The sequence below is a fragment of the Lupinus angustifolius genome, chromosome LG01 (assembly GCF_001865875.1).
Source record: "Lupinus angustifolius cultivar Tanjil chromosome LG01, LupAngTanjil_v1.0, whole genome shotgun sequence".
NCBI lineage: Eukaryota > Viridiplantae > Streptophyta > Magnoliopsida > Fabales > Fabaceae > Lupinus > Lupinus angustifolius.
Genome location: NC_032009.1, coordinates 31,749,763 through 31,764,371, shown reverse-complemented (window position 1 = coordinate 31,764,371; position 14,609 = coordinate 31,749,763). Strand labels below are relative to the sequence as shown.

General features: G+C 33.4%; 2 protein-coding genes across 3 annotated transcripts; both read right to left on the bottom strand.

The window, feature by feature from the left end:
- On the bottom strand, positions 2,492-6,122 carry LOC109360520 (NAD-dependent protein deacetylase HST1). Of its 2 annotated transcripts, none has more exons than XM_019605483.1 (5): positions 6,012-6,122; positions 4,735-5,605; positions 3,870-3,954; positions 3,383-3,494; positions 2,492-2,693 (listed from the first exon to the last, which is right to left on the bottom strand). In XM_019605483.1, exons 2-5 carry the CDS (start codon positions 5,571-5,573, stop codon positions 2,590-2,592), a joined length of 1,140 nt encoding a protein of 379 aa, XP_019461028.1. In that variant the 5' UTR covers positions 5,574-5,605; positions 6,012-6,122; the 3' UTR covers positions 2,492-2,589. The 2 variants fall into 2 exon arrangements, with proteins under 2 accessions (XP_019461028.1, XP_019461037.1); XM_019605492.1 differs by lacking the exon at positions 6,012-6,122 and adding an exon at positions 5,913-5,936.
- LOC109360496 (probable acyl-activating enzyme 18, peroxisomal) lies at positions 7,132-13,893 on the bottom strand. The gene is made up of 14 exons (XM_019605442.1): positions 13,546-13,893; positions 13,142-13,271; positions 12,625-12,884; positions 12,103-12,304; positions 11,064-11,104; positions 10,621-10,737; positions 10,409-10,482; positions 10,109-10,329; positions 9,436-9,530; positions 9,147-9,363; positions 8,892-9,017; positions 8,383-8,481; positions 8,070-8,276; positions 7,132-7,420 (listed from the first exon to the last, which is right to left on the bottom strand). The coding sequence occupies exons 1-14, from the start codon at positions 13,830-13,832 to the stop codon at positions 7,307-7,309; spliced, it is 2,190 nt and encodes a 729-aa protein (XP_019460987.1). The 5' UTR covers positions 13,833-13,893; the 3' UTR covers positions 7,132-7,306.

Below are 14,609 nucleotides of genomic sequence, written 5' to 3'. Positions count from 1 at the left end.
TATATATATATATATAAATAAGCATATATAAATAGGTCAAATTTACTAAGAACCATAAGGAACCGGAATTTAAAGTCAGTTGGACCACAGTTATACAGTTGACCAACATTTGTCCCATTTGGAATTTGCTTCACTTTTACTGAAATGGTCCATTGTGACGATTTACTTATTCATATCGTTTAAAATTTGATTTGTTATTTAATTTGATAATTTTGAATTTAAATCATGTATACTTTCACAGGTTTGATTCATAAGTGAACTTGACTATATATATAATTCAAATGATATTTAATTTTATGTATATTATATGAATAATAATTTTATGAACTGAACCAATCGGGCTAAGTTAAATTAAACAGTTTGCAAATTTTTTTTATCAGCAAACGTTAGTATGTGAATATTTGTTTTAGGCGAGCCTCAAACCTCCAACCTTCTTCACTTCATCTCTTCTCTTTGACAATCAAACCACCTTATAACTCCATTTTTTATTTTTTTTAAATTTATTATAGGTGAAAGTTGAACCTACAACATCTTTTATTCCATTTCTTAAACCTCTCCACCTTAACCATCAGACTACCTTGACTTCCTTAGTTTGCAAACCCTTGACGGACCAAATCAATTTGAGCTGACGAGTCCAAACGAACAGTTCGCGAACTTCAATCGAGGCGAATTTGAGCTGAAAACATGACTCATTTTAAACTCGAGTCACGTTTCAAACCAATTAAATTCTTATCAAGTTAAACTCTAGTTCAAATAAATTTGGCTCATAAGCTCATTCTGTTGCTTCCATACTTAATCTGCATAATGTTCTTTCTCTATGTGCTTTGGGGCGAGCAAGGTCAAGTGAACGAGATTTAGCATGCATAAACTACAAGAAATTAATCGATTTATTTTTGGACTATTGTTTTTTAATAAATAGCATCATAATACTGACAGAATTAAAATGTAGAAGGGTAAGATTTAACCTTAACTCCTTGGACAAGATTCTAGCAATCACTAGAACAATTACTGGCAATGATGCCAAAACTTGTTCTCTATTTGATGGAAGCAAACTACTCAAAGAAAGTGTATAGGCAATTGAAACTACAAAACAAGTAATATGGAGTATTGCAGCCCCATTATTGATCCCACAAGGATTATTGTAGCTATCATTGGTCTTTCGTTGACATATAGATTTGGACTATTTTTGTTTGAGAATCAATGATAATTAACATATGAATAATATATGATTTGCTAATAGCATAAAAAATATTTACACCGTTAGTGTATACATATTAAATCTTACTTACATTATATGAGAGTAGAGCAATATTGTGAAAACATTGGGACTTCTAGGCTATAATATCATCTTATAATGCAAGTAACCTTTTCACTAAATAATTTTTAAATAAATGATTTTCTCTTTCTAAAACTAAGACTCATAATGGTGACTCAACATGGTTTTCATCGTAGGTAGACACTTCTTATATTGTATTAACCATTCATAATTTTCGTTTTGGCAAAGAAACGTTATTCAATATAGTCTCCTCACTGAAAAGCACTTCTCATATATCCCTCAAGGGTTTGTTCATCTACATTAATAGAGATGCAAGTATTACAATAATAAGAGAAAAATTAATATGATAAGACATTTTTATCCTTTTCCATATAGTGGAATAACATTTTTGTCATTACAATTACAAGTAAAAACAAGTATTTGTCTCTCCATTAATGGAGAGGATCATTGTTCATCCCTCAATTTTACAAATAAAATACAATAAAAGATAATCATACACTCTAAAAAAGATTAATTCTTTATACTTAAGATGAGAAGATACTATTGATATACCAAAAAAATACTTTTTTAAAAGAGAAACCCATGATTTCCTTAGGCAATAAAAAATAAGGACAACGTGTAAATACATCAAGGCTCGAAACGTAGATCGACCATGACCCCAACTATGAGATTAGTCAAACATATCATCACCTTGAAACCTACCATAAAATATAGCCATAACGGTACCCTAAATTCCCACAAAACAAGTTGAATGCAATGTGCTAGGGAAATCTCTACCACGACTTTAGCTCTACAGAAAATGTCATTAATCTACTTTAGAACTTAGGTAAAACTGTTTTTTTTAATGTAATGTGGAATGGGGATGACATCTTTCCCAAAAACATTATAACACTCCATTTTTCACTAATTATGATTGGTTAAAAATATATTTAATTGTTTAATTTTTGACGTAAATATATTTTTCTACTAATTACAAACAGTAATACATAAAATGATACACTGTATAAGACAACAAATGTGTTGCGTTTGTGAAGTGACTTCATTTATAGCCTTATGGCATGATCGTGTTGAATTCTATGGCACAACCATCAATTTCAGTATTTTAGTGCAAGCTAGCCTGGGTATCAATCTTTTGCTTCATGTTCAGTTTGTCAAAAATGATTTTAAGGAGTTATGAGAAAATGATTTAGGTATTTTTGTTAAGTGAAACGATGCTCCACAGAGACTAACTTGTTCACTAATTCTTTCAATACACACAGTAGTAATACAACCTTTGAAGTTGACAAGGGTGATGTGAAATTGCTGAAAAATAATCAACGACGTAAATACAAAGCCGAATCGTCTATCCATGCAGGCTTCTTTGCATTGTAATAGAAAAATGCAATCATCTGAACCAACTCTTCCTTAGTTCTCAGTCCTGCAAATGCAATAGTAACAGTGGATCAGAGTCTGGTTTGTTTATTAGTCACTAAACATATTTTCATTAAAAATTATAATAATGCTACATTATTTTTTATTTTACTTCATTTTTTCCGGATTTTGTAAGGAATAGATGAAGCTGAAACTATTTCCTTTGCAAAAGGTTGAAAATTAGAAACAAAAAAAATAATGCGGTATTTTAATTATGTGAAAATTATATCGATAAAACATGGAACTAGAAAACAATCCAAACATATTTATAAGGGAAAATGATATATCTTCCCACACCATAAGAAAAGTAACACATGTCACACAATGATATTTTGTTTAATAATGATTGGCTTACAAGTAACATATCACTTTCTTATGAGTATGAAGATTTGGTAGGAGAATATATCATTATTTATTTATAAGTATAAATGAAAGATATATCAACAGAAAATTGAAAAAACCAACAAGGCGTTGGTCTAGTGGTGTAAGGCCACACTGAAAGTTCGATTACTAGGAGCGACACTTGTTGGAAGGGACAGCCACAAACCCCGAAAGGGATTAGTTCCTTACCCAATAAGGTGAGGTGATACCCTTGGTAGTGCTAAAAAAACAGAAAATTGAAAAAGAAAACAAATCAAACTACACCATTGCTGGTACATAAATAAACTAAGTGAAGAGAAAGATCAGCAATCTCACCTTTCTCCCTGTACAGGATCTTGTGCCCCCTTAAGAATAAAATTTGAGGACATTCTCTAACTTTCAGGGCATAAGCTGTGTCCCTCTCAATATTGAAGTCTATCTTTACAGCCTATAAACAGGGAAATCAATGTATCATATGGTAATGAAAAATACAAGGGACTTCAGGTTTTAAAATGGTGATGTTATAACTTGTATGTTACAACTTCTGTATACTGATTAATGAAAGAAGATATGAATCTAAGTAAAGGGAGATCATAAGGAAGGTTTGCAGTAATGAAAAGTAACATTTTTTTTTTCCTTTCAGGTATGCAATAGATGGATGGAAATGCAGTTTAGTAAGTTTGGGGTTTTGAACTAAAGGGCAACCACTGCATGAGGCTCCCACTTAGTGGGGTATGAGGAGGATAGATGTACGCACTCTTACCCCTACAAGAGGAGAAGTAGTTTCCAGGTTTTGAACTACATGAACAAAAATTGAACATACCCGGGGAGGCAACCGATCTTTGGCTCTCACATATACCTTGATTGCTTCTTCCAGCTCTTTCAAATTTTTCCAGTTCTCAGTGGCCCTGTGGAACAACGAATCAAATACCAAATCAAAAGCATTTATAATATATATTCATAATGATTATATATCAATATAGTAATGTTGTATTTTCATATATTCAAAATACAATAGCATACATATAATTATAGTAAATAGTGCAGAAATGATTTTCTAATCAACTTACTTTTATGCATTCCTATACTCAACTCAACTAATAGTGTCTTAACCTCATCAAGTGCCACCGGATAAATGAAAAGATCCTTTTGGGAACAACTGACATCTTAAAATATGCCTAGCAAATCACTGGCATCACAAAATCTTTCACAAAATAAATTTTTTTGTAAAAGATGAAACAAGAAAACCAAAATTTAAAATTAAAACTGAATACATACAATTTCTCACTTTTATGAAAGAATGATTTATTTTACTTTTACATTTAACACATAGAAATCTTTCGCCGAACAAATTAAATCAAAATCACAATGTGAAAGACGTTTTCAGGATATTGAGAACATTATAGTAGAATGCTAAATCATCTCACTTTGGGCCCTAATATGTAATGTAATGCATACGGAAAATTCTATTCAATTCTAACCAATAAGCAATTTGTCACTCCTAAATACTTTCTTTTAAAAGTAATAACAGAGTTACAGGTATTTTGCAAACATTTTAGAAACTAAATTCTTCTCAACTCCAGCATATATCATGCAGTACTACACTAAAGATATTTACAAGTGCACAATTTTCATTTCCTTTTCAATAAACAAAACCACATAGAAGCAGTATAAATAAAAGAAACTACCTGTTATATCGTTCAAAGACAAGGACAATTAAGGGGCTGGGATGGAAAGCAAAATCCTCCCACTCCAAACAGTTTATCTCCTGCACCCAGTTATCATCAATCTCCCCCTCCCAATCAATTTCGACTCCGTCTTCGCCGATAACATTCTTGATTGGATGCTGTTCAAAATACTCAGACGCTCTTACTCCCCACCCAACATCTGCATCCAACGGCCAGTGTTTACTTTCTTCCTCAATCACCATCTTCTTTCCATGGCCATCCTCACTATCTTCCTTTTCTTCCTCCTCCTCCTCCTCTTCTTCTTCTTCTTCTTCATCATCACTACTTTCAGAATCAGAACTCTCGGGAACTTTGTCCTTCATTATCTTTTCCTGATTATCCAAACTCTCCGAGTTTTGTTGCCGAATTGCAGCAAATGCCTGTTCAAGTGAGTTACGCACAAGATCTTCCACTGCCATGGCTTCACTTCTACGACCACGCCTTTTCTTCCTTGGAATTATTTTCGGGATGTTATCATCTGAACTTTTATCATCATTGCTGGGCACAACATCTTCTGGATTCTTACTTTTTCCTTTAGGTCTCCCTCTACGGTTTGAGCTAGGTTCAGGTTCTGGTTTTGAACTTGATTTTTTTGAAACAGAACATGATATAGGCTTCACAATTTGATGCCTATTTATAGAGGACTGGAAGAAGAATCCCAAATGAGAAATACTGTGAACGGATTCAAAACTAGGATTCTGAATATTAAATGATGACAATGGATTCAAACTAGCATCAGTTGTGCAAAAAGGTGATGAGCAACTAGTCAGAACACTAGGTTGGAAAAACAACATTTTCATTCTTCACTATGCCTCTTTCTTTGTTCCTGCTTCTGTTTAACCTGGTTATACAAAAATAAAAGAAATTTTGAAAGAAGAAAAGGATAAGATTCATAAGAGTGTAACAACTTACAATTATTGTTCAAAAAATTAAACAGAGCTTAGAAAAACACAAAATCCCAATAAATTTCACCTAGCAGATGAAAAATTCATTAGTTTAAATAGGAATAAACATGCATACAAAAAGAATGTACTATAACTATCAAACTTGAAGAGGGTATCATTTCATACGTTTTTTCAAGCATTTTATCAAACAGTTGGTGCTCAAAACACATATGAGGCAAGAGATACCAAAACGACCCTTTTGAATATGGGAAAGTTGAAAATGATTGAACTGAAGCTACTAAGTAATAGCCATTAAAAGTAGAGTAACTGAATGTCTTGTTTTGAGGTACTCACCTTTTGTTTTATCCTTCACTTCATGTTGTAGTGTTCATAACTTTGCTACCCAGCTTCATTTTATAGCTATTTCGTGTCTCTATAAATCTTAATTTGGGCTACGGCATTGACCCAAATATCTGAGTTTTATAAGATATCTTTAAATTTGGTAATCCACTATTTTTAATATACTTCACAATTTTTGAGTTTTATATAATAATAATGTAGTATTTACTATTCATATTTAATTATTCTTGATTTTTAAAAAATAATATAAATAAATGTAAATAATGTACCATATGAATCTTTATACTTTAAAAAAATGTTTTAGGTGACGTTTTTTAACACTAACGGTCACGTATTCACGTGTGTGTATGTTTTACTAGATTGCATATTTTTCTTACATGTTATGAGTTTCCATATTTCCATTTTGTACCTTTCTTATTTTTTTTATTATCATGATTTTTCTATAGACTGTTGTTCAGGTTTTAGTATTGAACATTTACAATGCATAGGCTTAAAAGAATTGCATCGTCTCCGAGCATGGCATAACCTATTAAGTAATTTGCATCAGTAGAATAACATAGTGAATGTGGATCGTGGGTATATGAAAGCATGTTTTAGAACAACATTTATTCTCTGGTCATGGGAATGTTGCATTCTCCTAGGTGGGAATGAAAAACAAGTAAAACATAGACAAATTACTTTTTTTGAAAATCACTTTTTTCATGAGAATGTGTTTCTAAAACTTCAAACAACCATTGAAATATTTTATAATCACTTCATATTTCTGAGAATGATTTAAGTTTACTTGAAACAAATGCCCCTAAAAGGAATGCTAGCCAAATACCCTATTAGAATATATTCTTGCCTGTTGAAGGAAAAAGTTTTCTGGGCAAATGGTGAAGATGATATAATTAGAAGTGCTGATTTTTGTTTTTCCGCTGGAGTTTCTTATTTCTTCTGACACCTTCCAAAATGAAGCCCTCAAGAAATAGATGCTATTGGAGCATGACCCAAGAAAATCTTGTAACATTATTTTTAAAATTTTGAATACACAACAACGATTTAAAAAAAAACTCACAAGCGGATCGGTGACTTCCTGATTACTAAGCAGCACCCTTACGGTTGCGCCAAAAGCTCACCCATATTAAGACTCAACAAAAACATTTATATATATGCTATATCATATGAAAATCTCCATGCTTACAATGAATGATTGTAATGTTCATTGCTACTTAAATAATCCTTCACTGATTCATCCACATGAAAAGGCCTGATTGCATGAATTCATCTGCAGTGAATGAATGATGTTACTAAAGTCTGCTCTGAGCTGATACTCCATGCTTCATTTGATCCCTCAAGACTCTTCTCAATATTTTGTTGGAAGCTGTTCGAGGAAACTCCGGCACAATTTTAACAAAGCTTACCTGTAATGTAAGGAAAAGAGTTATGGATGTTAAATCAGTAATTGAATAGTCACAAGCCAGGTTTATATTTCAACCAAATTTTAATGCCCCTTAAGAACTAATCAATTTTTTACAAAGTAATAAACTGTGGTGCCATGATGGCGCGTCTCAAGGTTGCATGTTCGATTCAGGTAGGTGTTAGAACTGGTATGTCTAAGTAGAATATAGAGAAGAAGATAGAATGATGAATTAGGGATTCAAGATCAATTTGATCTTGAATCTGCAGAAAATTCGATTGAACAGAAAAAAAGATTACAAGATTATGATAACAGTGTTTGAGTAACTCTCAGTAACTGATTTGCTCCAAATCAGTTATGCCCTTACAACTACTTTCCCAAAAACTGCCTTATTTCAACCCTTCCCTTTCCTTTTATAGCCTTTCTTTCTAATTACTTTTATTTAACTGCATTAACTACTATTCCCTCCAAAACTACTTCCTATTTCTTCTAACATATACATGTTTTATAAGAGTCTTGGGCCTCTTCCTATCAGTAGGGTTCAAATTACATTATATTTTGCCGACTTCATTTAGTAGGATAAAGACTTGGTTGTTATTGTTGTAATAAACTGAAATAACCTATAATTGTTGAAAATAAACTAAGAGTAGAACCTTAAACAAAGGATTAAGGTTGGTTTGAATGGCTTTAGAGAATATCTTCTTTAGAGTTTCTGCATTGGAATTGTATCCTTTCTTTAGAACTACAAATATAACAAGTTGCTCAGGGCCTCCATTTTCAGGTGCAACACTGACTGCAGCTGTTTCGAGAATGCATTCATCGGCCCTATCGCAGACACGCTCAATTTCTATGGAACTTGTCTGTCATATCAGAAACAGAAAATTGTAAGTATGAAGAACAGGTTAAGAATGCTAAAGTAAGAGCAAAGATGAAATATAAATTATAGTGAGTGATGTTATGTGATACCTTGATTCCACCAAGATTCATGGTGTCATCAGCCCTCCCTTGCACAATGATGTAGCCTCCTACAGTTCTCTTGATTATATCTCCATGTCTCCTAAGAACCTTTTAATACATTTATCAAATTAGACATGAAAAGATTTAAAAAATGTAGTAAGCGATGATAATAAAAGAAGGGGACTAATTAAAATTACAATTTTAGTCGACACAATTATTTATAACCTTGGAAACAACCTCTCCACTTGTAGGGTAAGGCTGCGTACATCTACCATTTCCAGACCCACTAAGTGAGAGTCTCGTATACTGGGTCAACCTTTTTTTACTAGAGTTTCAGAAAACTATTACATATATGATGTAATGAACCATTAGAAACCACAAAATAGTTTCTCTTTAGATTGGAAGAGAATATGTATGATAGAACTAATATTTCAGGATAGCCGTATCTAAATGATGAAATCTGGAAATACTCGGTACATCACGCTAAGTATATTTACCGAACTAGATATACGATATACCTTTCCTTCAAAAATGGGCATTCCCTTAAAGTAAACCTTCTCATGATCCGCATTGAGCAATCTATCAGATGCTCCTAGAAACAGAGGGAACAAACCCACTTCACCAACACAAGAAACATCCTCCGGCTGTTGTATCAGTCAAAGAGATCAAATATATTAGAAAAGCTTATAAGATGATGAAATTTTATTTAAGATAGTTTGGACATTCTACTAGTGGAAATGCAAATATGTTCTTTTATCTAGAAACGTTCTTACATATGGAACTCCATTTTCATCAAGAATGACAATGCCAGTTGTCATTGATGCTGTGCTAAATGCTCCAAAAGCTTGAGGCTGCAGCGGGCTTCCCGCAATGTAACTAGAAGCAAGTTCAGTACCTCCACACAATTCAATGATTGGTTTGTAATAAGCTTTTGAAGAAAGCCACAGGTCATCATCGATGCTTGAAGTTTCTCCAGTGGAACAAAATAATCTGCATATAACCTTAGTTTACTTCATTTTTCTTAGCAGTTGCTTGATTATTTCATGTTCTAAGGAATCTTACTTTATCTTTGTCCAATCCAAGCCCTCCATACATTGTGTACTCTTCCAAGTTTTCACTAAGCTCGGAACGGTTCCCAAAATGGTAACACCAGCATCCTGAATAATTTCAGTTCAATAGATAACGTTGTGGTTTGTGCTATGTGTCAATCCTATTGATGCAGAATACAACATCTTGCACAGAAAGATACTTTCCCTATAATAAGAGTTCTTTTTTTCTTCTACTATTTACTTTACTAGAATGTATGTACCTAAGACTCATTTACATCACATGCTAGCCATTCATTAGTTAATTCATGGCTAACAAATTTTAGTTAGAGAGGCCCCTTTCCCTCTTGTGAACCTTAATACAAAGGGTGGAACCATGAGGAGGGGTAACAATCTTATCGATGTAATCTGACCTCTAGACGAAAGTAATTTTCCACGACAATGCATAACTATGCTTTCAACAAACAACAACTTGCCATGCAAAAATACTTTGAAGATCAACTAGAACTCTAATTTCCCTAGGTTCTGTTCTCATACTAGTTAGCACTTACATTTTAGTTTGTAATCGCAACTTTGAGGTGATTAAAATAATTATTGCCATTTTCTAGAAGAAAATACTAAGTGAATTATGATATGTTTGTATTAAGCATAAATTATAAGGATTGAAATATTTGATTACACAGAAGCACCTGAACAAATTTTCCGAAACCATGGCCTTGAGGAGATCCATGGTACAGAGCAAGAGTTGCACCAGTTAGAAGGCAATGATATATTAGAGTTGGTCCCATCACCCATCCTAAATTTGTAGGCCAGCAATAAACATCTCCAGGTTGAATATCAATGAGAGCCCATCCATCAGCAGCACTTCGTATCGGTGCGAGTTGAGTCCAAGGAATTGCTTTTGGATCTCCTGATGAAAGCCAAAATATAACCATAAAGTCATTATAATGGTAGTCACTACCTGATGTGTTCTGAGGGAGAATCTTTACCAGTGGTTCCAGAAGAGAATAGTATGTTAGTTACAGAATCAACGGATTGATAAATTGGCGAGAAATTATCTGATCTGCAGACATTTATATGCTAAGATGAGCCAAAACACAACAAACAATGCAATTTTTTCTTCTTCTTTTTTCAGTTGCTGAGCCGTTACCATTTGGTTAGATCAAAATATGGTATAAAAACACATTGAAATCCGCATTACCTGACAGAAGAGAGAAAATTCTTCCATGACAAGTCTTGTTCTCTTATCTGCACACCTAGATCATCACCTATCACCGGGAGCACAATAACTTTACATGAAGCTGCCTCAATGACTCGACTGCAAGGAGAAATATGCAGAGTGAGGTTTTCTGTGTTCAACAGAAAGACATCCCCTTAACAGCATGTGGACTATGACAATGAATTTGATCCCAGCAACAACAATAAGAAAAGCATAGTATTAAATTTGAAATATTAATTAAAGGATATTTCAACCTTTGGTTATTAAATAACTTTAGTATAAAAAATGTCAATTGTCAACTATACCAAAAGTTAAATATAATCAGAATGAAGTAGGTACAAGCATCATAACAGTGTCATCGTTTCAATAATCAAATGTCAGAGCGGAAAAACATAGGGATGAGTACAATGCTGACAGATTTTTACCTGTACAAAGGGAATTTCCTGCCACCTCTTGATATGAAATCCTGAAAAAATAGTGGAATTAAATACGACAATCTTGACTTAATACTTAAAAGCTGGAAATGCTCGTATATGTTCTTGTATCAGATAACATTCGAAGCTTCAACTATGTGCAAGTTGTAAGAAATCAAACTGTTTTGGTATAATGATGCATAGGGGACCTCTGCAATTTACTTTAAAAAAACACATTTTCTCTCTCCCTCCTCCTCCTCCTCCTCCACTTCTACTTCTTTTTAAGAAAAGAAATTATTTTATGTAATACTAATGTGCAGCAACACAAACTATAACTTCAAAGGGAGTAATAACAACATGATAAGATGCTCACTTTCTGAAGAAAAGATTTATGTATAGCTCCAATCATAACCAAAGCTGCTCTAAGAATCTGACATCCTTGAAAACCACCCAATCTTAAAGCTTAAGCTTCCAGGGGGGAATCCAAATGAATAATTTATTCTCAAACATGCTCCGTAACAAAAAACCATACTGATATATATGGAGAGAATGAGCCAAAAACCTTTTTTAATTCATTGAAAGTCCTTCCAATGAAGGAAGTCATGATTATGGCATTGGACTACTTGCTAGAAGACCTTTGAATGAACCTTATACATTAGTAGCCTAAGTTGACTGTGTCAAGTACCAACTGCCAAATCTTAAGCTACTATGTACAAGCCCTACAATGATTTTTACCTCTAAAATGCCCTCTTGTGAGAAAGCCCTTTGGGCTGAAGCATGAAAAAATCAGATAAGGTGGCATGGATCGCACTCTTGACAACGTCTGGGGATCCAATACCATGTCAACAAGAAAGTCTCCTATAAGTTTAATCAGTTAGGAACAAGCCCGGGAACTTTGTTATCTAATAGATAGCTAGAATACAACTTCAGATAAAACATTCTTAAGATATGTCAGATAAACATGCTCAATGTGGAAAATCAAGAGGAGATCAAAGCTAGTGTTGGCAAACACATTAGTGTTACTATTATAGTACCAAATTTAAAAGATAACCTGTGTGAAAATACCCTTTGCTTTGGAAATACGCAGGCGAGCTTCAATTTCTTTCGGTGCAAAGCTATCAGCTATGGATACCACAACGCATCCTGCTAGAACAATGGCTAGATATATAATAACAGCATTGGCTGTCATTTGCATGTCAATTGCAATAGCATCTCCCCTTGAGAATGTGGCATCTATTGCACTTGCTACAAACCTGGAAATGATAAACATGTTCAAAAGAAATAATTTCATACACAGGAAGTAAGTAAAGAGACTCAAGATTGAAGGGTAACTAAACTTTAAAAAGGTGAAGAACCAAAAACCAAAAAGTGAGATGCAAATAGGAAAAATAACGGAAAAAGGAATAGCAGAATGATAAGTGGATCAATCTTTATTCAACAATGCAAAATCATACTCAATGATGCAATTGCAAAACATCATTTCAAATTATTATATAAAGGCAAAGTTGGGTAACCAGACACTGTATAGCGAGGAACTTTGGTCAAAAACCAAAAGGGTGATACGAGATCATACATTACTTGCTGGCGAAGTTGCTTGAGTGAGATACGATTCACCTCGGCATCATCAAAGCCTTCATCTCTCCAGATGATGGCTATACTGTCATCTTGTTTGTTGGGGTGTGCACTTGGTTGCAAACAGCAATCTGCAACATTCAACACAGAACCAGGGAGCCAAGTTCCTCCATGCTTGGATGGGTCAGAAGTATCTAATATACACTTGGGAGGTTCCACAAATGAAACTGAAAGTTCCTTGAGAATAAGAGACCAGTAGACCTGCACTAAAATTAACAATACATAGTTGAGTTATAGAATGAAATGGGATCAAATCAAACAGAGAATAAAGTATCTCATCATATTAGGAGATAAGTTATCTCCTCCGGCCACTAAACTAAAATTATAACATGTGTACTATTTTTTTAGCTTTTAGAAATATTTTTATAAAAAATGATTAAATGTGACACATATTATGATTTTAGTGGCCGGTAGATACTTTATTCTCGAAAAAGAATGGGGTGTTAATTAGTAGTTGCCTGAAGGTGCTGAACAGAAAACTTGTGAAAGAGAGAGAAACTAGTAATGGGGTCTTTGTAGGAATCTCCTAAAAGCTTAGGACCATTGGTTTCCATTAATCGCCCCAAGTTGGTGCATTTAGCCTGCTCTCTAAAATAAAAAAACAACACATACATCAATTGGATGCACACTTGCATATGGACAATTAATACTACAATCTAGTCCACAGTTACATGGTTCCCTCATTTAGCCAAGTTTAGCATACCATGTACCTAGTTCCATATAAAAATGACGAACCGTATAGAACCAGATAGCGTACACCAAAACCAGTATAGCGAACCATATAACTACTATTACTATAGATATAAAATAGAGATGATTTACTAATCATAGTCATACAGAAGCTTTTATATAGAGCACTTACAGAGAAGGGAACCAATAAAGAGGAGGGTCATGAAAATCATTATCAGCAGCAGCAGCAGCATGTGATTGAGAATATTGATAGATAGTGTAATACACAAGTTGATGGAAGGAATGAGGGTAGAATGGTTTGAGCAATTTGTTAGTAACCAAATGGTGCCATGTATCAGTAGGAGAAGATGAGATAGAGAGGATATTATTCAAAACACCATGGAATTCATTGGCTTCTTCCACAGTTAACCCTGCATTCACAAAATTCTCTGCACCCAATTCCCTTATGCTTTTTCTCATCTCTCTCTCTGTCTCAATATCTCTAAATGTGAGTGGTTTTTTGGTGTTCCTTCTAACTTCAACCTTGGCAGCTTCAATGTCGTTATGACAGACTTTTGTTGGCAATTGTAGTAGTTGAGATGAGATTAGGATCAAGTCGTTCAGCACGTGATTGTTTTGCATCACCTAACACTTTCCATATTTATTTATTGTGGAACTGGGCATGGTTTTTTGGTACAAAGCTATCAAGCAAATATACATACGTGTGTCAAGTACGATACGTATCCGATATACCAACACGTATTTTTTTTCAAAATACAGGATACGATATGTTAGAGATATGCGTATAAAATAATAAAAACACAAAAAATATGATAAAATTATAAGTGTAATTCAAAATATCCAAAGTAAAAAATATAATGAAAATTTAAAATCATTGTACTCCATAACAAATCTATCTTATTCTATTTTAATGAAAACGAATCTATCCTAAAATCATTATCCTCCTTAACAAATATATTTTATCCTATTTTAATGAAAAAAACAAATCTATGTTATCATGTTTTATCGAAACCGAATCTATCTTATCATGTTTTATTGGAAACGAATCTATCTTATACTGTTTTATTAGAAACGAATCTATTTTATCCTGTTTTATTGGAAACGAATCTATATATCTTATACTTTACTGAAAACATATTCATATATCCTATATTTTACTGAAAACGAATCAGATACGTGTCTTAATATTTATTTATTTTATTCTATTTTTTTAATTTTTTGATACTCTATGGATAC

Coding starts and splice junctions, on each gene's coding strand:
- LOC109360496 (XM_019605442.1), bottom strand. CDS start 13,832: ATGAGAAAAAGCATAAGGGAATTGGGTGCAGAGAATTTTGTGAATGCA. Junction 8,482..8,891: donor TGCCCATTTTTGAAGGAAAG/GTATATCGTATA, acceptor ATGTATTAAAAG/GTTCTTAGGAGACATGGAGA. Junction 8,277..8,382: donor TGAATCTTGGTGGAATCAAG/GTATCACATAAC, acceptor CTGATATGACAG/ACAAGTTCCATAGAAATTGA.
- LOC109360520 (XM_019605483.1), bottom strand. CDS start 5,573: ATGAAAATGTTGTTTTTCCAACCTAGTGTTCTGACTAGTTGCTCATCA. Junction 3,955..4,734: donor GTCTTTGAACGATATAACAG/GTAGTTTCTTTT, acceptor GTTGTTCCACAG/GGCCACTGAGAACTGGAAAA. Junction 3,495..3,869: donor AAGATCGGTTGCCTCCCCGG/GTATGTTCAATT, acceptor CCCTGTTTATAG/GCTGTAAAGATAGACTTCAA.